Below are 23,083 nucleotides of genomic sequence, written 5' to 3' on the forward strand. Positions count from 1 at the left end.
GCCAGTAAATATGACTACGACGTGATGAAATGTGATAAGTACAAAGCAAGCACGATGAGAACAGCGTCACTGTAGAGCCTGTATCAAACTAAAGTTTACGTTTTGTTATCGAAACATCTACAACATCAACACAAGTAAAAACTGTGGGTGTGCGTACGTGTGTGTGTGTGTGTGTGTGTGTGTGTGTGTGTGTCACCTCGATATCTTCTTTCTGTCTCTTGCGTTGCCGGGCCGAAGCCTGGCCTTTGTGGTGAGATGAGTAGGAGCTGAGTGCACACCAAACACACAACCTGAGGGGGGGGGGGGGGTTACCAGACAAACAATGAAACGACCAGAGTCCCAAAAGTTGCTCTAATCTTTGTGATGCTGCTCATTTCTTTTTCATTTTTATTTCTACTGTAATGCTGTATTCCATATTTTGCTGCTCTATCATCTTTTTCTATTACCCATAATGCACTGCACCACAGCAGGGAAAGTAAATACAACTGAGGCTCTTATTGTTCCGGCTACGCTGTTTTATATTTGTCATGCTACTCTATTTTGTTTAATTTACGTATTTCTAGGTTTGTGCTGCAGTTTATTTATTCTGTTTCTCTATTTTATTACTACTCTCTCATTTAGTATTTTATCTTATTTACCGTTCTGTTGAGTTTTGACTATTACTGAAAGTATTACGTCGATAGGGAACTACCCTGTCTACACTGAACCGCATTCCAGTGCTGGTTTGAATGCTGTTTAACGTTCATAACAAGGAAGAGCATGTCACATGATGTGCATGACAACATCAGATGATCTGCTGAGCTGACGATGATGTGACTGTTGTGATTGACATTGTGTTGTTGTTGAATATACCAGTGGTTTGATGGTGTGGATTAGTGTGGCAGTAGTCAGATAACAGATAACACAGAAGGCTGCTTTTGCTAGTTGTAGTTACGGAGCAATGAGGAGATGGTTTGATTGAAAGGGTGAAAGGCTGCAGTCAAACTTTCAGCTTCAGACATTGTATAAACTGTATGTGTGTGTGTGTGTGTAAGACTTCTGTTTAATCCTTACTTGGCCAGAGCATTGCCAGGTGGATCCACCAGGCTGTGCCAGTGGGCCGGGTCGGTCAGCAGGTTGGGCAGGATGGTGCCCAGCAGGGTTAGGGTGATCTGCTGGGTGTCCAGGCAGAAGATACTGTACAGGAGCTCCACCACCCGGTTGGCCCACTCCTGCCGCGTCTCCTTGAGCAACTCCTGGTGAAGGAGACACCTTATTTGTTTATTTGGATCCCATTAGCTGCTACGAAGGTAGCAAAAACGCAGCACATTAACACACAACATACAGGAACCATCCACAATAAATCACCTATACCTCTGACCCAAACCCAGATCCCCGTCATACCCACCCAGTACCCTCCCAGGTCACCTCATACTCACTCAGTACCCTCCCAACAATAACAATGATAATCATACTAATAATAAATAGATCTACTGACAGTCTATCAACCCACTACTCCAGTTATAAATAGCCAAATATCACAAGAGATGGGACAAATTAAAATTAAAAAAAGAAAAAAAATAGAACAAAACTTTGTTTTTACCAGAGGAAAGGAAAGTATTCCAAGGCGCAAAATAAAACAAACAGAACAGAATAAACTCAAAAGATCCTTAGGAAGGTCTACATTATAATAACAAGATTCAATAATACATCAGACAACAATATACAGGTCAAACAAACAAGATCAGATCACCTTTTCAAGAGAATCAACTTTTTTTTGCTACTTTTTAAAATAAGTTTACTAGTTGTTTTGTTAAGGAACATGGTAACAAACTATTGAGATGTAGCTCTGTATGAAATGGTTCTCTGTATTGCACAAGTTCTAGTTGAAGGAAATACTACATGACCTTGTGTTACCTGTCTGAGTATATGACCGTCTGTCATTAACATATGACATCTTTGAGTATAAGCTTTTAGGCCTAGCTAGAGTACAAATGTTTCGAAAGAAAACTAGAAGACTGCATAAAAATCTGTCCTCAATTTTTAGCCAGGAGAGAACATCATGCATGCCCTGAACACTTGCACTGGATGAACAGTGAAGAGCTAGACGTGTAGCAAGATGAGAGAAAACCAGCACTTGTATAACCTGTTTAATTGATTAATTAGTCAGGAAATAAGCACTCCTCCTAATGACAGACACTGCCCTTCCCATTTTTAATACCATCTTATCAATATAACAAAACCAGGTAAGCTGTTCATCCAGGATGACACCTAAAAGCTTTGCTTCATGGACCTGCTCGAAAGGTAAACCCTTCATTGAGAGGGAGAGAAGCAACTCACTCCTCAATGCACAAGTCGAACCAAAGATAATGCACTTTGTTTTAGATACATTTAGCACAAGGTTATTATATTCCACCCAGTTAGACACACATTCAAGTTCACTTTGAAGAACTTAATTTAGTTCATCTGGACTATCAGTTGACTTTTACAATGTTGAATCATCCGTGTACATCATCCTAACTGCCCTATTCAAAACAAAGGCAGGGCATTAGTAAATATTGAGAAGAGAAGAGGACCAAAGCAACTTCCTTGGGGAACTCCCCTTGGGGAACCCCACATTCTAAATTTCTTGTAGCTGAAAAACTACCATTATGATAAACACCCTGCATTCTGTCAGTCATGTAACTATTCATCCAAGCTGACAGCATTTGCACTGAAGCCATATGGCGAAAGTTTTTTCAGTCATAGTTCATGGTCAATAACATCAAAAGCAGTACTGAAGACAAGCAAGTCAGCACCGACAATTTTTTATCACAATATGACTCAACCATTCATCAGTCTTTTGTGATAAGGCAGTACAGGATGAGTGGCCTTCTTTATAGGCTTGTTACACCCTGGTGCTTACAGGATTCCCAAATCCTACAGAGAACACAAAATCCTCTTTAGCCTGCAGTCGTTCAACACTTTTTATTTGGCAGAGGACTTAGTTTGGTGGTTGAACTGAATTTGATTGTACTAAACTTTTTAAGAGTGAAGTTATTGAATATTATTCTCAATAAAAGTTCTCCAAAACTATGCAAAAGCAAAATTTTCCAAACCAAGTGTTATAGTATAACCAACAGGAGACAGGTATAGTGACTTTGGGGACACTACACTGTAAAAGAAGAAGAAAGCCACTTTATTTTGTCATTGTACAGGTTACAACGAAATGTGTTCTCTGCATTTAATCCATCTAATGTACAGGAGCCGTAGGCAGCTGCAGCGCCTGGGGACCAACTCCAGTTCTTCTTCATTGCCTTGGTCAGGGGCACAGACAGGAGTATTAACTCTAACATGCATGTCTTTTTGATGGTGGTAGAAAACTGGAGCACCTGGAGAAAATCCACGCAGACATGGGGAGAACATGCAAACTCCACACAGAAAGAACCTGGGACAGCCTGGGGTTTGAACCCAGGATCTTCTTGTTGTGAGGTAACAGTGCTAACCACTGGGCCACCGTGCCGCCCTTGAGTGAAGTTAAGAGTGAAGTTATTGAATATTTTTGAAGTATCTCTTTTCGGTGTTGCACTTTTTAGACAGTCCCTGCCCACTGGTCTCACAGCTGGCTATACATAGAGACCAATGTTATTTGTCCAGCTCGGAGGATGGCTCGTTTTGGTGAAAATTAGGACATATCTCATTGTCTACCTTACTGAAGTATTAAAAAGGTGCAGTTTTGCTTATAATTTATTGAGCTGCTAAGTTCACATCCGTGAATATATTTACAACTTTACCGAAGTGTTTGGTAAGTTTCATTTATTTGTTTCATTTATATATGTTGGTGAAGGGAACCAGAATGATGAAGAGTTGATGGGTGGGTATGGTGTCAAGGAGAGGAATGTGGAAGGACAGAAGGTGGTGGATTTTGCGAAAAAGATGGAAATGGCTGTGGTGAATACATATTTTAAGAAGAGGAATAAACACAGCGTGATGTATAAGAGTGGAGGAAAGTAAAACTCATTCTTTAAACTGCCAAGTCTCTGTCCTTCAACCAGTCTTGCTTGCTGTTGAGCTTACCTTGACCAGGTTATTGGTGAACCAGAAGACTCCTCCCATGTGCAGCAAGCTCTCAAACAGGTGAAGAGCGCGGCTGTCCACCCAGCCCTTGCGCAGCACTGCCTGGAACTGCTTGCTAAGGGCCTGGTCGATGGGCTCTTTGGAAGGCAGCAGGTTGCGGTACGGGATGGGTTCCTGGCCCTCCATTGGGGCCCGTAGGACCTGACCCGTCTGCTGGAAGACATCTGCGCACATGCGTTCCAGAATGGAGCTCATGATCACCACCCTGGTGAGCAAAGGCAGAAACATGCACACTGTTGGTCATGTCTACAAGTAACAAGCGCTGAGGCTAAATTATTAAGGCAGGATCGTTGCCTCACTCAGTCTACACCACAGCCAGGACCAGTCTGAACCAACTTCAAACAAACAGTAAAACCTCAGCACTCTGATATACAGAAACTAAATGTTCAATACGGTTTAAATGTGCTATAAATCCTTTAACTGGTAGAAAAATCACACCACAATTTCCAAAGTGGGAGTAAAAAAAAAAAAAAAACGAGAACAAAACCACTGAAATGATGTGTTTGTTGTGCGTTTTCCCATGCTTACCGTTCGTTGTAGAACTGCAGAGTGTTCTCGCCATAAATTGGGGTGACCAGCTGTCTGATCATGGTCTGAGGCTTCTCCCGCTCATCCCTCCCCAGCATCCTGACGTGGGCCACCAACCATGCCACCGCACAGATGGCCATGCTGCACACCTTCCCCTTGATGTTGTCTGTGATTTTCTGTGCCCGGGGGAAGAGGAGAGAGAGATTTCCCCATCATTTTGGATGGAAATGCACTGGAGGAGAATTAGGAAGACCTCTCGGCTTAAAGAATAATTCAATTTTTTTTTGCAGTTTTGGCCATCGTGCATATCAATTATGAAATAGTTTTATTCACCAGCTTCATTTTGGAGATTCTGGACACAGGACCACTGCTGGACTCAGCTTGACAATGGTGTCTTATGGGACAACTGAACACAAGTCTGAAAACTGTCACTGAAAGAGCAACCCCCCCAACTGTCTCCATGAGACTGTGTCCATGATGGCCCATTATCTATGGCTTCTCTATTGTGCTGGGTGGGTAGATTATGGATAGTTACAACTGCCTTCAGAGGCTGCTCATTCCTGCAGATGAACCAGGAAGTAGATCAGCAATACGATCGACCATTGACAACATGGGACATCTCCAGTAATATCTTTCACTTTAGTTTTCCCTCCCAAATACTTGGTTTAGGTAATTGGGTTGAACTGAACTTGCTGAAACATGTCTTATGCTTGTGTTGCCCCATTAGACACCGTTGTTCAGCGGTGGTCCTTGCAAAATTTCCAAAACCAACCCCGTGAGTAAAATGACATCGCAACCGATACGAACAATGGCAAAAAAAACGACATAAATAAGACCCAGGCGGTAAAAATATGGAAATATCCTTTAAATCAGCCAAATTTCAACATCCTCGTTCATCGCAAAATTCCTCAGATTTAGAGACAAATTCAGGGTTGGAGATAAAGTGAAGGATTTAATAGAAAAAAAAAATCCGTGTACATCGATGAGGACTAATCGGATGCTGTTCACCAAACCACACATGGCCACTAAATCCCACACACTGCGGACACACATGCTCACTAAATCATGAGGGCCTCTCCGGCCTGGGACAGCAAAGATAAGGGTAACGAACCCACAGACACACACCAGACACAGGACATGATTAACGTAGATGTTTACCTGCATTCCTTTGTAAGACAACACCTTGGTTAATGCAGGAAAACACAGGGTATGACGCGACGGACTGCTCTATAAAAAACCACTACCTGCAGCTCAAGTTAGAGCATATCCTCACAGACTGACTTCTGTGACTATATGACTCTCCATCTGCAGATGCATGAAAGATTCTCTGTTTGCTCCAATATTTGTCCGATGATTATTCTTCCCAGAGGTTGCTGGGGCAAGAGCAAATCCACAACACACATGAATACCCAGAACACAACAAAACAACACATAGAAGTGATGCAGTTGTTGAACCGATTTTTTTTTTCCTTCCCCCTTTTTCTCCCCAGTTGTATCTGGCCAATGACCCCACTCTTCCGAGCTTTCCCGGTCGCTGCTCCACCCCCTCTGCCGATCCAGGGAGGGCTGCAGACTACCACATGCCTCCTCCCGTACATGTGGAGTCGCCGGCCGCTTCGTTTCACCTGACAGTGAGGGGTTTCACCAGGGGGACGTAGCACGTGGGAGGATCACGCTATTCCCCCCAGTTCCCCTTCCACCTGAACAGGTGCCCCAACCGACCAGAGGAGGCGCAAGTGCAGCGACCAGGACTCATACCCACATCCGGCTTCCCACCCACAGACACGGCCAATTGTGTCTGTAGGGATGCCCGACCAAGCCGGAGGCAACACGGGGATTCGAACCGGGAACCCCGTGTTGGTAGGCAACGGAATAGACCGCCACGCCACCCAGATGCCTCACAACTTCTTTTTAATGAAATCTGACGTCTGTTCATATCCAACTAGACAAGTAAAGGATATTCATCTCCTGTATTACCACAGAACTCTTGAACAATATGCCATAAAATGCAGAGGACCATTACTTTGGAATACCAATCTCCTGTCTAACAAAACCTGTCCCTCACCGTCAGTCAGGGAAAAACCTGTCCATCACTGTCAGTCAGGAAAAACCTGTCCATCACCGTCACTCAGGAAAAACCTGTCCATCACCGTCAGTCAGGAAAATCCTGTCCATCACTGTCAGTCAGGAAAAACCAGTCCATCACTGTCAGTCAGGAAAAACCTGTCCATCACTGTCAGTCAGGAAAAACCTGTCCCTCACCGTCAGTCAGGATAAACCTGTCCATCACTGTCAGTCAGGAAAATCCAGTCCATCGCTGCCAGTCAGGAAAAACCTGTCCCTCACCGTCAGTCAGGAAAAACCTGTCCATCACTGTCACTCATGAAAAACCTGTCCATCACTGTCACTCATGAAAAACCAGTCCATCACTGTCAGTCAGGAAAAACCTGTCCATCACCGTCAGTCAGGAAAAACCTGTCCATCACCATCAGTCAGGAAAAACCTGTCCATCACCGTCAGTCAGGAAAAACCTGTCCATCACTGTCAGTCAGGAAAAACCTGTACATCACCGTCAGTCAGGAAAAACCTGTCCATCACCGTCAGTCAGGAAAAACCTGTCCATCACTGTCAGTCAGGAAAATCCTGTCCCTCACCGTCAGTCAGGAAAAACCTGTCCATCACCGTCAGTCAGGAAAAACCTGTCCATCACTGTCAGTCAGGAAAAACCTGTCCATCACTGTCAGTCATGAAAAACCTGTCCATCACTGTCAGTCATGAAAAACCAGTCCATCACTGTCAGTCATGAAAAACCAGTCCATCACTGTCAGTCATGAAAAACCTGTCCCTCACTGTCAGTCATGAAAAACCTGTCCATCACCGTCAGTCATGAAAAACCTGTCCCTCACCGTCAGTCAGGAAAAACCTGTCCATCACTGTCAGTCAGGAAAAACCTGTCCCTCACCGTCAGTCAGGAAAAACCTGTCCATCACCGTCAGTCAGGAAAAACCAGTCCATCACCGTCAGTCATGAAAAACCTGTCCATCACCGTCAGTCAGGAAAAACCAGTCCATCACTGTCAGTCAGGAAAAACCAGTCCATCACCGTCAGTCATGAAAAACCAGTCCATCACCGTCAGTCAGGAAAAACCTGTCCATCACCGTCAGTCAGGAAAAACCTGTCCATCACCGTCAGTCAGGAAAAACCTGTCCATCACTGTCAGTCAGGAAAAACCAGTCCATCACCATCAGTCAGGAAAAACCTGTCCATCACTGTCAGTCAGGAAAAACCTGTCCATCACCGTCAGTCAGGAAAAACCTGTTCATCACTGTCAGTCATGAAAAACCAGTCCATCACTGTCAGTCATGAAAATCCAGTCCATCACTGTCAGTCAGGAAAAACCTGTCCATCACCGTCAGTCAGGAAAATCCAGTCCATCACTGTCAGTCAGGAAAATCCTGTCCCTCACCGTCAGTCATGAAAAACCTGTCCATCACCGTCAGTCAGGAAAAACCTGTTCATCACTGTCAGTCATGAAAAACCTGTCCATCACCATCACTCATGAAAAACCTGTCCATCACTGTCAGTCATGAAAAACCTGTCCATCACTGTCAGTCAGGAAAAACCAGTCCATCACTGTCAGTCATGAAAAACCTGTCCATCACTGTCAGTCATGAAAAACCTGTTCATCACTGTCAGTCATGAAAAACCAGTCCATCACCATCACTCATGAAAAACCAGTCCATCACTGTCAGTCATGAAAAACCTGTCCATCACTGTCAGTCAGGAAAAACCAGTCCATCACTGTCAGTCATGAAAAACCTGTCCATCACCGTCAGTCAGGAAAATCCAGTCCATCACTGTCAGTCAGGAAAAACCTGTCCATCACCGTCAGTCAGGAAAATCCAGTCCATCACTGTCAGTCATGAAAAACCAGTCCATCACCGTCAGTCAGGAAAAACCAGTCCATCACTGTCAGTCATGAAAAACCTGTCCATCACCGTCACTCATGAAAAACCTGTCCATCACTGTCACTCATGAAAAACCTGTCCATCACTGTCAGTCATGAAAAACCTGTCCATCACTGTCAGTCATGAAAAACCTGTCCATCACCGTCAGTCAGGAAAAACCTGTCCATCACTGTCAGTCATGAAAAACCTGTCCATCACTGTCAGTCATGAAAAACCTGTCCATCACTGTCACTCATGAAAAACCTGTCCATCACCGTCAGTCAGGAAAAACCTGTCCATCACTGTCACTCATGAAAAACCAGTCCATCACCGTCAGTCAGGAAAAACCTGTCCATCACTGTCACTCATGAAAAACCAGTCCATCACCGTCAGTCAGGAAAAACCTGTCCATCACTGTCACTCATGAAAAACCTGTCCATCACCGTAAGTCAGGAAAAACCAGTCCATCACTGTCACTCATGAAAAACCTGTCCATCACTGTCAGTCATGAAAAACCTGTCCATCACTGTCACTCATGAAAAACCAGTCCATCACTGTCAGTCAGGAAAAACCTGTCCATCACTGTCAGTCAGGAAAAACCTGTCCATCACTGTCAGTCATGAAAAACCTGTCTCTCACCATCAGTCAGGAAAAAAGTGTCCATCACCGTCAGTCAGGAAAAACCTGTCCATCACTGTCAGTCAGGAAAAACCTGTCCATCACTGTCACTCATGAAAAACCTGTCCATCACCGTCAGTCAGGAAAAACCTGTCCATCACTGTCACTCATGAAAAACCAGTCCATCACCGTCAGTCAGGAAAAACCAGTCCATCACTGTCACTCATGAAAAACCAGTCCATCACCGTCAGTCAGGAAAAACCTGTCCATCACTGTCAGTCAGGAAAAACCAGTCCATCACTGTCAGTCATGAAAAACCAGTCCATCACTGTCAGTCATGAAAAACCTGTCCCTCACTGTCAGTCAGGAAAAACCTGTCCATCACTGTCACTCATGAAAAACTTGTCCATCACTGTCAGTCAGGAAAAACCTGTCCATCACTGTCAGTCAGGAAAAACCTGTCCATCACTGTCAGTCAGGAAAAACCTGTCCATCACTGTCACTCATGAAAAACTTGTCCATCACTGTCAGTCATGAAAAACCTGTCCATCACTGTCACTCATGAAAAACCAGTCCATCACTGTCAGTCAGGAAAAACCTGTCCATCACTGTCAGTCATGAAAAACCTGTCCATCACTGTCACTCATGAAAAACCAGTCCATCACCGTCAGTCAGGAAAAACCTGTCCATCACTGCCAGTCAGGAAAATCCAGTCCATCACTGTCAGTCAGGAAAAACCAGTCCATCACTGTCACTCATGAAAAACCTGTCCATCACCGTCAGTCAGGAAAAACCTGTCCATCACTGCCAGTCAGGAAAATCCAGTCCATCACTGTCAGTCAGGAAAAACATGTCCATCACTGTCACTCATGAAAAACCAGTCCATCACTGTCAGTCAGGAAAAACCAGTCCATCACTGTCAGTCATGAAAAACCTGTCCCTCACCGTCAGTCAGGAAAAACCTGTCCATCACTGTCAGTCATGAAAAAAGTGTCCATCACCGTCAGTCAGGAAAAACCTGTCCATCACTGTCAGTCAGGAAAAACCTGTCCATCACTGTCACTCATGAAAAACCTGTCCATCACCGTCAGTCAGGAAAAACCTGTCCATCACTGTCACTCATGAAAAACCAGTCCATCACCGTCAGTCAGGAAAAACCTGTCCATCACTGTCACTCATGAAAAACCTGTCCATCACTGTCAGTCATGAAAAACCTGTCCATCACTGTCAGTCAGGAAAAACCTGTCCATCACTGTCAGTCAGGAAAAACCTGTTCATCACCGTCAGTCATGAAAAACCTGTCCATCACTGTCACTCATGAAAAACTTGTCCATCACTGTCAGTCATGAAAAACCTGTCCATCACTGTCACTCATGAAAAACCTGTCCATCACCGTAAGTCAGGAAAAACCTGTCCATCACTGTCACTCATGAAAAACCTGTCCATCACTGTCAGTCATGAAAAACCTGTCCATCACTGTCACTCATGAAAATCCAGTCCATCACTGTCAGTCAGGAAAAACCTGTCCATCACTGTCAGTCATGAAAAACCTGTCCATCACTGTCACTCATGAAAAACCAGTCCATCACCGTCAGTCAGGAAAAACCTGTCCATCACTGCCAGTCAGGAAAATCCAGTCCATCACTGTCAGTCAGGAAAAACCAGTCCATCACCGTCACTCATGAAAAACCAGTCCATCACTGTCAGTCAGGAAAAACCAGTCCATCACTGTCAGTCATGAAAAACCTGTCCCTCACCGTCAGTCAGGAAAAACCTGTCCATCACTGTCAGTCATGAAAAAACTGTCCATCACCGTCAGTCATGAAAAACCTGTCCATCACTGTCAGTCATGAAAAACCTGTCTATCACCGTCAGTCATGAAAAACCTGTCCATCACTGTCAGTCATGAAAAACCTGTCCATCACTGTCACTCATGAAAAACCTGTCCATCACTGTCACTCATGAAAAACCTGTCCATCACTGTCACTCATGAAAAACCTGTCCATCACCGTAAGTCATGAAAAACCTGTCCATCACTGTCACTCATGAAAAACCTGTCCCTCACCGTCAGTCAGGAAAAACCTGTCCATCACTGTCAGTCATGAAAAACCTGTCCATCACCGTCAGTCAGGAAAAACCTGTCCATCACTGTCAGTCATGAAAAACCTGTCCATCACTGTCAGTCATGAAAAACCTGTCCATCACTGTCACTCATGAAAAACCTGTCCATCACCGTCAGTCAGGAAAAACCTGTCCATCACTGTCACTCATGAAAAACCAGTCCATCACCGTCAGTCAGGAAAAACCTGTCCATCACTGTCACTCATGAAAAACCAGTCCATCACCGTCAGTCAGGAAAAACCTGTCCATCACTGTCACTCATGAAAAACCTGTCCATCACCGTAAGTCAGGAAAAACCAGTCCATCACTGTCACTCATGAAAAACCTGTCCATCACTGTCAGTCATGAAAAACCTGTCCATCACTGTCACTCATGAAAAACCAGTCCATCACTGTCAGTCAGGAAAAACCTGTCCATCACTGTCAGTCAGGAAAAACCTGTCCATCACTGTCAGTCATGAAAAACCTGTCTCTCACCATCAGTCAGGAAAAAAGTGTCCATCACCGTCAGTCAGGAAAAACCTGTCCATCACTGTCAGTCAGGAAAAACCTGTCCATCACTGTCACTCATGAAAAACCTGTCCATCACCGTCAGTCAGGAAAAACCTGTCCATCACTGTCACTCATGAAAAACCAGTCCATCACCGTCAGTCAGGAAAAACCAGTCCATCACTGTCACTCATGAAAAACCAGTCCATCACCGTCAGTCAGGAAAAACCTGTCCATCACTGTCAGTCAGGAAAAACCAGTCCATCACTGTCAGTCATGAAAAACCAGTCCATCACTGTCAGTCATGAAAAACCTGTCCCTCACTGTCAGTCAGGAAAAACCTGTCCATCACTGTCACTCATGAAAAACTTGTCCATCACTGTCAGTCAGGAAAAACCTGTCCATCACTGTCAGTCAGGAAAAACCTGTCCATCACTGTCAGTCAGGAAAAACCTGTCCATCACTGTCACTCATGAAAAACTTGTCCATCACTGTCAGTCATGAAAAACCTGTCCATCACTGTCACTCATGAAAAACCAGTCCATCACTGTCAGTCAGGAAAAACCTGTCCATCACTGTCAGTCATGAAAAACCTGTCCATCACTGTCACTCATGAAAAACCAGTCCATCACCGTCAGTCAGGAAAAACCTGTCCATCACTGCCAGTCAGGAAAATCCAGTCCATCACTGTCAGTCAGGAAAAACCAGTCCATCACTGTCACTCATGAAAAACCTGTCCATCACCGTCAGTCAGGAAAAACCTGTCCATCACTGCCAGTCAGGAAAATCCAGTCCATCACTGTCAGTCAGGAAAAACATGTCCATCACTGTCACTCATGAAAAACCAGTCCATCACTGTCAGTCAGGAAAAACCAGTCCATCACTGTCAGTCATGAAAAACCTGTCCCTCACCGTCAGTCAGGAAAAACCTGTCCATCACTGTCAGTCATGAAAAAAGTGTCCATCACCGTCAGTCAGGAAAAACCTGTCCATCACTGTCAGTCAGGAAAAACCTGTCCATCACTGTCACTCATGAAAAACCTGTCCATCACCGTCAGTCAGGAAAAACCTGTCCATCACTGTCACTCATGAAAAACCAGTCCATCACCGTCAGTCAGGAAAAACCTGTCCATCACTGTCACTCATGAAAAACCTGTCCATCACTGTCAGTCATGAAAAACCTGTCCATCACTGTCAGTCAGGAAAAACCTGTCCATCACTGTCAGTCAGGAAAAACCTGTTCATCACCGTCAGTCATGAAAAACCTGTCCATCACTGTCACTCATGAAAAACTTGTCCATCACTGTCAGTCATGAAAAACCTGTCCATCACTGTCACTCATGAAAAACCTGTCCATCACCGTAAGTCAGGAAAAACCTGTCCATCACTGTCACTCATGAAAAACCTGTCCATCACTGTCAGTCATGAAAAACCTGTCCATCACTGTCAGTCAGGAAAAACCTGTCCATCACTGCCACTCATGAAAATCCAGTCCATCACTGTCAGTCAGGAAAAACCTGTTCATCACCGTCAGTCATGAAAAACCTGTCCATCACTGTCACTCATGAAAAACTTGTCCATCACTGTCAGTCATGAAAAACCTGTCCATCACTGTCACTCATGAAAAACCTGTCCATCACCGTAAGTCAGGAAAAACCTGTCCATCACTGTCACTCATGAAAAACCTGTCCATCACTGTCAGTCATGAAAAACCTGTCCATCACTGTCACTCATGAAAATCCAGTCCATCACTGTCAGTCAGGAAAAACCTGTCCATCACTGTCAGTCATGAAAAACCTGTCCATCACTGTCACTCATGAAAAACCAGTCCATCACCGTCAGTCAGGAAAAACCTGTCCATCACTGCCAGTCAGGAAAATCCAGTCCATCACTGTCAGTCAGGAAAAACCAGTCCATCACCGTCACTCATGAAAAACCAGTCCATCACTGTCAGTCAGGAAAAACCAGTCCATCACTGTCAGTCATGAAAAACCTGTCCCTCACTGTCAGTCAGGAAAAACCAGTCCATCACTGTCAGTCATGAAAAACCTGTCCCTCACCGTCAGTCAGGAAAAACCTGTCCATCACTGTCAGTCATGAAAAAACTGTCCATCACCGTCAGTCATGAAAAACCTGTCCATCACTGTCAGTCATGAAAAACCTGTCTATCACCGTCAGTCATGAAAAACCTGTCCATCACTGTCAGTCATGAAAAACCTGTCCATCACTGTCACTCATGAAAAACCTGTCCATCACTGTCACTCATGAAAAACCTGTCCATCACTGTCACTCATGAAAAACCTGTCCATCACCGTAAGTCATGAAAAACCTGTCCATCACTGTCACTCATGAAAAACCTGTCCATCACCGTAAGTCAGGAAAAACCAGTCCATCACTGTCACTCATGAAAAACCTGTCCATCACTGTCAGTCATGAAAAACCTGTCCATCACTGTCACTCATGAAAAACCAGTCCATCACCGTCAGTCAGGAAAAACCTGTCCATCACCGTCAGTCATGAAAAACCAGTCCATCACTGTCACTCATGAAAAACCTGTCCATCACTGTCAGTCAGGAAAAACCTGTCCATCACTGTCAGTCATGAAAAACCTGTCCATCACTGTCAGTCTTTTAAGTCTAATATGAAAAAACACCTGTGCCATAGTTGATGTGCCCAGTATGTGTGTTTATGTTTGTTTGTATTAATGTTTTCCTTTTTCTCTCATTATGTTAAGGCAACAAATATCTGTAGTATTAAGATAAACTGTAAATCCTAGAGGGGGGGGGGTTTATTAAAAGTCCTTTGGGGTTTCTTACCTGTCCTGCACAATCCTTGCTATGTTTGTTATATGCTTTTGTTTTTATCACTTGCTTTTCTGCTAAATAAACGATCCTGTTGGCTGCTCGGCACAGACAGCTGGAAGAGGCTGTCTGGCAGGTTGAAGATTTTTCAGATTCAAAGGTCATTCATTATCAAAGCCGCTTATCCCATCAGGGTCGTGGGGTGCTGGAGCCTATCCCAGCACTCATTGGGCAGAAGGTGGGGGGGGAAACACCCTGGACAGGCCGCCAGACCATCACAGGGCCGACACTCAGACAGACACATTCACTCCTGGGGACGGTTTAGTACGGCCGGGTCACCTGACCCACATGTCTTTGGACTGTGGGAGGAAACCGGAGCCCCCGGAGGAAACCCACGCAGACACGGGGAGAACATGCAAACTCCACACAGAGGACGACCCGGGACGACCCACTAAGGTTGGACTACCCCGGGGCTCGAACCCAGGACCTTCTTGCTGTGAGGCGACCGCGCTAACCACTGCACCACCGTGCCGCCCTGTCCGATGTTCCTATTAGACATAATTTAATCATTATGATGCACACTACCACAATAAGCCAACTAGTGTGGGCCAGCCTTGTATTATCAAAGGATGCTGGATATGTACGATGCAACATCTGGCGTACAGTTAAGAGTTACAGACCGTAAGGAGAATCAGGGGTGGCCCATCTGGTTGACGACACACATCTGCACGACCTCCGTCTGTGTACCTTCTGTAACCTCCGTGTCTGCATGTGTGAGTCTGAGAAGAAGGCGAGCCTGAATGTTTGACGTCAGCACACCTTCAGTACTCCGTTGACAGACGGGACTGCCCTGAGAAAGGACCGTGTATTGTGAGAGTGCTGGGGTCGTCGTAAAACTGGCGTTCTGTCACTCATGACGCTCCAGACAGCTTCTCTCACAGCGAGGCCTTTCTTCAGACTGCCTTAACCTTGTCCCACTACTATTAGTAGTGTAATTAAAACTCTCACTAAGTAAATCCATGCATTCAGCACAATATTAAATAAGATTTTTTTTTTTTGACCCCTCCTTTCCTCCCCAATTGTATCTGGCCAATTACCCCACTCTTCCGAGCCGTCCCGGTCGCTGCTCCACCCCCTCTGCCGATCCGGGGAGGGCTGCGGACTACTACATGCTTTGCCAGCCACTTCTTTTCCTCTGACAGTGAGGAGTTTCACCAGGGGGGGGCGTAGCGCGTGGGAGGATCACACTACCCCCCCCCCCCAGTTCTCCCTCCCCCCTGAACAAGGTGGGCTGACTGACCAGATTGGTCGGGGTGCTTCTGGTCGCTGCGCTAGCAGCGACGAGGACACATACCCACACCCGGCTTCCCACCTGCAGGCACGGCCAATTGTGTCTGTTGGGATGCCCAACCAAGCCAGAGGTAACACGGGGATTCGACCCGGCGACCTCTGTGCTGGTAGGCAACAGAATAGACTGCCACACTACCCGGGTGCCCCAGGTTTTTTTTTTTTTTTTTTTGATGTGAATGTTTCCTATATTTCAATACAGGGCTGTCACAATATACTCGTAATCACAATAATCTTCACACATTCACATATTTTCAGTTTTTTCCTCTCTTTGTAAACTAGTAGAACATTCCTCTTAATAACACCGACCTCCACATGTAAACCAGTAGAACATTCGTCTTAATAACACCGACCTCCATGTGCCACTTACAGAGTATCTATAGAAGAAAAACCTGCTACTCGAACGTGGTGTTATGTCTTGCATGTTTCGTGAAGGCAAGTCACCAAGTCAAGTTCCTCACTTGTACAAAACTAATAACTCAATTTCTGGCTGCAGGGAGGTCACGGGGGGGGGGGGGGGGCATACACACCCAGAGGAAGATCAGACGAACAGGGGAGGGGAGGAAAAGAGGAAGGAAGTGATGGAGGGATGACTGGAGGGACGTAAACTGACTACGGTATAATTTTGTGGGTGGAATGGGGAAGTTATTTGAGAAATGGACTAAATATACACAACGGAAGGATGTCACCTCTGTTGCAAACCGTCAGTCATGTTCTGACTCGCCACTTTCCATAGATTACATCACCGCTACTTTAAGGAAAAAGAGTCAAAAAAAAAAGAAAAGAGGAGGTGAGCGTGTGCGCATGGACGTGTTAAGGCGGCGGATGGCGTTTTTGCCAAGTTGATCCATCAGTCAATCAAGTTGCATTTTATACAGCGCTTCTCCAGCCGCAACAGCCGCTCAACGCAAAGCGCTTCACATTCCCGGTCAAATCGGACTTTCGGACACCCGTTATAACACAACCCAATCTGGTCAAACGCATTTAAACAACCACGAAAGAAAAGGGTCCAGTTTTAGAAGCGTCGCAGTCTCCACCCCCCCTGGTGGCACGAGAAGGTCCGACCTCTGTGGGCTGGGAGAAACCACGGCCCCTCCAATGGGCTATCATTAATTGGATGTGGGGTCAAACTGCCGACACTCGCCCTGTTGACATGTCCGATATTAACGAGCGGTTGCGCCAGCAGCTTAATATTTGCCGACAACCTTGATTACATCAACCAGCTGATCTCGTTAATACTTCACTGGACTCTAATAGAGTTGATATCAGTGTTGTAGGACTCGAGTCCAGGACGCAGACTTGAGTCCGACTCGAGTCCGGATTTTCAGGACTCGTGACTTGACTTGGACTTGAGCACTGACTGCATTCGGACTCGGAAGCTGGAGATGAGGACTCGGACTTGTTAATTGATAAAGACGGTTTCTTTTGTTTTTGTTAGTTTTTTTTTGTAATAGGCCCTAATAATTTGGCATAAGATATTGATAGCATATTAACACCGCAACATTTTTGTGCAGGGCAGGCACGTGTGCTCCACCTACATGTGGACTCACGTGCACACCCTCATGTTCAGTAACAGTTAGTGCTAAGATCCCTAAAGAGACGCCCCCCGAATTGTGCGCTTTGCTTACATGGACTGAACATCAAATTCCAGCAAGAGCACTGCCAGATGTGCGTGTGCATGTGTGTGTGTGTGTGTGTGTTTGTGTGTGTGTGTGTGTGTGTGTGCACATGCTTGCGAGTGCATTTGTTTCTCCATTGTGTCACAAAGTGAATAAACTCCCTTGGAAGTGGTGACATCTGCTTCTTTATGGTGCCAGCGTGGAGCACTGGGGCCTATCTTGGAACTTGACTCAGACTCCACCTTGATGACTTGGACTCGGACTCAGGTAATGGGGACTTGACTCGGACTCTTCTTTGGGGACTCGAACGCCGGGGACTCGAGATTCGACTCGGACTCGAGGTTTAGTGACTTGACTACAACACTGGCTGATACCTCACAGGTTAGGATGGACATCTGAAACTGAAATGACAGTCAGTCTCTTTCAGAGTCCCTAGTTGGCCAGTGCTTACTAAAACACTCAGAAGGCTACTCATCACTGTTAATTAATATTAATATTGCACAGACTGCTCCGCAGTTCTCTCTCTCTCTCTCTCTCTCTCTCTCTCTCTCTCTCTCTCTCTCTCTCTCTCTCTCTCTCTCTCTCTCTCTCTGTGTCTCTCCCTCTTGCTGTGTAGACCTTTGCTCAATGCATTCTTGGACACACTGATCTCGATTAATGATTATATAGAAAACGTTTTGTATCTTCCCATGAACAAACGTTAAAGCCATATATTCTTCTTCTTTTTTGCAAATGAAAAGCCCCTTTTTATCATTCATGCTATTCATTATTTATCCATACTGCAGACTGAATCATGAAGCCAGTGGTAGACGGAGACCTACTGAAAGGAGCACGGGGTGAACCTGCACACGCCACAGTGTGCGCCGCTGCACCTTTCTAATAACATCCCCCCGATGAGGCACAGCAGCCCCCGAATCACCCAACGCCAAACTTCACAACACTGGTTCAAACCATCACACCTGACACCCCCGCTCTGCTCTACGAAGCAGAGCGTGGGGGGGGGTGCATGTGTCTGTAATGTCACCTTTGTGCAACGGCCGTCTAGATCTCTGCCTCGAGATTTAAGGGTGTTTAAACATGAGCAATGTCGCTGCAAGGGGAACACAAGGACGACCAAAACATTCACTACAACATGACCACATTTCCCACACCTATACACACAGCCATTTCCAGCACGGGCTTTCCCAAATCACCCCGATAGGAGCTTCTACTTTCCATCCATCCATCCATCATCTACATGGGCTTCAGAAAGTATTCAGACCCCCTCACTTTGTGTTGTAGGTTTAATTTCAAACGGATAAATCCCATCAATCTACACTCGGTAACCCATAATGACAAAGGGAAAACGTGTTTTTAGAATTTTTGCAAATTTATTAAAAATCAAAAACTGAAATCTCATTTACCTAAGTATTCACACCTTTTGCTGTGGCACTCCAAATTTACAATAATTTGATTTAGAAGATGCTTTTATCCAACGCGACGTACATCTGAGAGCTGCTACAACACAAGCAAGGGCGCAGGCAGGAGAGCAACACCCGTGCCATAAAGCTAAGTTCGAGTCCAATAAGAGGAAGGTGCCAACAGGCAGTGCACAGAGGCAATGCATAGAGTGCATAGAAGCGGATTTTTTTTTTTCTTCAGTCCATCAAGTGCGGAGGTGTTCGTGAAAGAGCTGGGTCTTTGGTCTTTTAAAGATTGTGAGGGACCCTGCTGATCGAACAGAGTTTGGTAACTCGTTCCACCACCTCAGAACTGCAGAAGAGAAGAGTCTAGATCAGTGTTTCTCAACCCAGTCCTCAAGGACCCCCTATCCTGCATATTTTCTTTGCAACCCTGAATAGGTACCTGTTTGTAGTTATTCAACCAATCAGCAATGAATTTTGTCAGATGTTGCACACCTTGCATAATTAAGTGCTGCGAGATGATTGGTCGAGTAAGTACAAGCAGGGCTACCTATGCAGGGTTACAATGAAAATCTGCAGGATAGGGGTTCCTTGAGGACTGGGTTAAGAAACACTGGTCTAGATAGGGACTTGGGGTCCAGTTGTAGTGGGAGTACCAGGCGCCTTTCATTGGCAGAGCGCAGTGAGCGGGAGGGAGCGTAGACCTGAATGAGGGCGTTGAAGTAGGCGGGCGCTGCATTAGTAGCTACTGTTTGGTAAATGAGTGTCAGGGTTTTGAATCATCAGAATACTTTATTCATCCCCAAGGGGAAATAATCCCGAGGGAATTTGATGCGGGCAGCGACTGGGGGCCAGTGGAGGGATATGAACAGCGGGGTGACATGTGCTCCTTTGGGCTGGTTGAAGACCAGACATGCTGCTGTGTTCTGGATCATCTGCAGAGGTTTGAACGTAAGGAGTTGCAGCATCAACACATGAAATTATGGGAGCCTGTACCAGGAGTTGTGCTGTGTGCTCAGACAGGTCCGGCCCGGTCTTCCTGATGTTGTATAGGGCAAACTGACATGACCGAGCAATTGAGGCCACGTGAACCTTTAAGGTTAGCTGGTCATCAATCATGACACTCAAGTTTTGGGCAGACTTTGTGGGCTTCAGTTGGGTTGATTCAAGCTGGATACTAATCTCTTGTTGTAACTAGGGGCTGATCAGGTGCATCCTCTTTGCTTTAAGCATCCTTAAGATGTGTCTAGAACTTGACTGGAGTCCCCCTGTGGCAAACTGAATTGACTGGACAGTTTAGAAAAAAAATATATAAGGTCCCACAATTCAAATTGCACGTCAGGCCAAAAACCAAACCATGAAGTCCAAGGAACTCTCTGTGGACCTCTGCAATAAAAACTGTGGTGAGGCATAGACCAGGGCAAGGATATAAAAGCATTTCTAAAACTTTGAGTGTTCCTAGGAGCACGGTGGCCATAACAATTGTGAACGGGAACCACCAGGACTCTTCCTAGAGTTGGCAGTCCGGCCAAACAGAGTAACCGGGCAAGAAGGACTTTGATCAGGGAAGTGACCAAGAACCCAACGGTCACTCTAACAGCTTCAGAAGTCCTCTGCAGAGATGGAAGAACTTGCTGGAAGGACGACCATCTCAGCAGCAGTCCACCAATCAGGCCTTTATGGTAGAGTGGCTAAATGGAAGCCACACTTGAGTGAAAGGCATATGACAGCCTGCTTGGAGTTTGTGAGAGAGATTTCAGTTTTTAATTTGTAATAAATTTGCAAAAAATCCTAAAAATACGTTTTACTTTGTCATTATGGGTGATTTGAGTGTAGATTGATGGGCAAAAAGGGCAATTTTATCCCTTTGAAATTAAATCTACAACACAAAGTGTGTAAAAGGCGAAGGGGTCTGAATACTTCCTGAAGCCACTGTATATCCACTTACTCTAATTCAGGGTTACAGGGACTGGAGTCGATCCCCGCATGCAATGGTTGGAAGATAGGAAGACATCCTAGACAGGTCACTAGACCATCACAGGGCCCGCGCACACAGTCAGTCAAATACCATTCACACCTACGGACGACTTGGAGTCCCGAATTCATCTAACATGCGTGTCTTTGAACTGTGGGAAGAAACCAGAGTACCCAGAGGAAACACATGCAAACATGGAGGGAGCGAGTTGAACCCAGGACTCTCTTGCTGGGAGGCAACAGCGCTGAACACTAAGCCACCGCAATGCTCCCTGTTCTTTCCATGTCACATAGTATATGCCTCTTCCTGTGTCTTCCAGCTTACTGAACGAACAAGCAGGGTGAACTGTGCATTCTTTATAAGGAGAAAGTAAAAGAGGACGAGCCAGGAGAGCGAGGGGAGGGGGGGCAAACATACCTGTACAGCCTCTGCAGAGAGCACACCGTTCTCCCAGGCGTTCAGGACCTCCAAGATGGCCGCTGGCGTGCTCAGGCAGATTTCATGCCATTTCATCTGACTGGCATATGACAAAACAAGACAACTATCAGTGTGGCATCGATAAGCAAATATACCGTGACATAAACAAATACGAGCATGAGGGGAGAAGGTTCAAGAATCGAATATGTAAACCGGAGGTGCTGGCCATGTTCCACGTTCTGAGAAGGACCATATGCGGGGTAAAGAAATGTACATAAATAGGCTTCTCTAGTGTGCTGATTTCAAATAAGGCATCGAAAACTCAACAAAGGGGAACTTCGTGCCTTTGAATAAATATCTTTACTGACTTGTTTTACATCAGATATACTACAGATAGCGGTTGACACGTCCACATTTTCATCCTGAAAGTTTCTCTCCGAGTATTATCTTGGTCTTGCTTGCTGTTAACCACAGGAGATTGTTTTGTGGGGCAGTGCATTTTTAGCGATTCCGTCCGAACGCCCGACCAAGCGGAGGTAACACGGGGATTCGAACCGCTGATCCCCGTGTTGGTAGGCAACCGAATAGACCGCCATGCCAACCGGACACCCCATCCTCTGCGATTTTAATATTCACCTTGACAGCATACAAGTCTCTGACCTCTCTCCTAAATACATCAGTCAAGGTCAACAACTTGACCTCACCTTAACTCACAAATGTATGCCCCTACATATGTCAAACCACAATTTTCTCCAACATTCCATTCCCCTTCCTCTTGCTTCCCCTACCCTTTTTAGCATTTGATGTAATCTCCGCTCCCCGTCTCAAACCAGTCTGTCAGTTTCTGTGTCCACTTTGCTGCTCGATACCGATTATGCAACCCTACGCTTAACCTTATCCTCAGCACTTGATCATTTTCCCCTCTTCTCACTAAGCCAGCTCGAGCAGCAACCCTATGTTCGTGGCTCACTGGTTTTCTGAGGGAGGACAGTGCTAGGTTCCAGGCAGCTTAGAGAAAATGGTACCAGTCCAGAGACAAAAAAAAAAAGATCTGGTAAGTTATCAGTCACTCCAATCTTCTTTTTCTACACATACATTTGCTCAAAACTGCCTACTATGAGCTTACATGGAGGTCAACGGCTGAAGTAAAACAGCACACTCCTGAGCTGGTCCTTCAAGAGGACTGATGCTTGGAATCAAAGAGGCTTAAAACCAGGCCTTCCAGTTAAAGGACTGTCTACCAATTCACTACCCTACCCTGATCGTTTTTTGCATTTGATAGCCCACGCGATACATTAGTCGTTTAATCCCACAATTGTCTGCCACTCACACTAGCTTCATCTCTGAGGAGCTGTTGAGCAGGGCCACTAGGCTCTCCACCTTGCCCGACTCAGGCCTGAAGCAGGGGTGGTCTGGGTTTAGGGTCTTCCCCTCCTCTGGCATGCAGGTCTGCAACCACGTCTCAAAGAACGGGGTCTCACCCGAGGGGCTGGGCTCTGACAGAATCACCTGCACAAAAAAAAAAAAAAAAGACTGAACCAGTTAAATCTTTGGGAGGGATTAAACAATAGACACATTAATCAGGGAATAGAATCCCTGTGGGGGTGGGGGGGGGTCATGAGACAGTAATCTTTTCAACTAAGACATCTTATTCAGCATGCAAAGATGTCTCAGGCAAAGGTTGGTCTATTCCTTGTCGCTGGATTGTGGCAAGAGAAAAGACA

The 23,083-nt window shown here is 45.6% G+C and overlaps 1 protein-coding gene across 1 annotated transcript in view; it reads right to left on the reverse strand.

The window, feature by feature from the left end:
* Nucleotides 1–23,083, reverse strand: part of med24 (mediator complex subunit 24) — a 44,149-nt gene that overhangs the window by 9,696 nt on the left and 11,370 nt on the right. The window contains exons 16-21 of the mRNA XM_056297335.1: nt 22,690–22,868; nt 21,360–21,459; nt 4,624–4,799; nt 4,036–4,300; nt 1,054–1,235; nt 197–290 (exon numbers count right to left, since the gene is read on the reverse strand). Of these exons, the coding sequence (XP_056153310.1) occupies nt 197–290; nt 1,054–1,235; nt 4,036–4,300; nt 4,624–4,799; nt 21,360–21,459; nt 22,690–22,868 (996 nt within the window). The remainder of the gene's footprint in view (nt 1–196; nt 291–1,053; nt 1,236–4,035; nt 4,301–4,623; nt 4,800–21,359; nt 21,460–22,689; nt 22,869–23,083) is intronic.

Source organism: Lampris incognitus, chromosome 17 (assembly GCF_029633865.1).
Source record: "Lampris incognitus isolate fLamInc1 chromosome 17, fLamInc1.hap2, whole genome shotgun sequence".
Taxonomy (NCBI): Eukaryota; Metazoa; Chordata; class Actinopteri; order Lampriformes; family Lampridae; genus Lampris; species Lampris incognitus.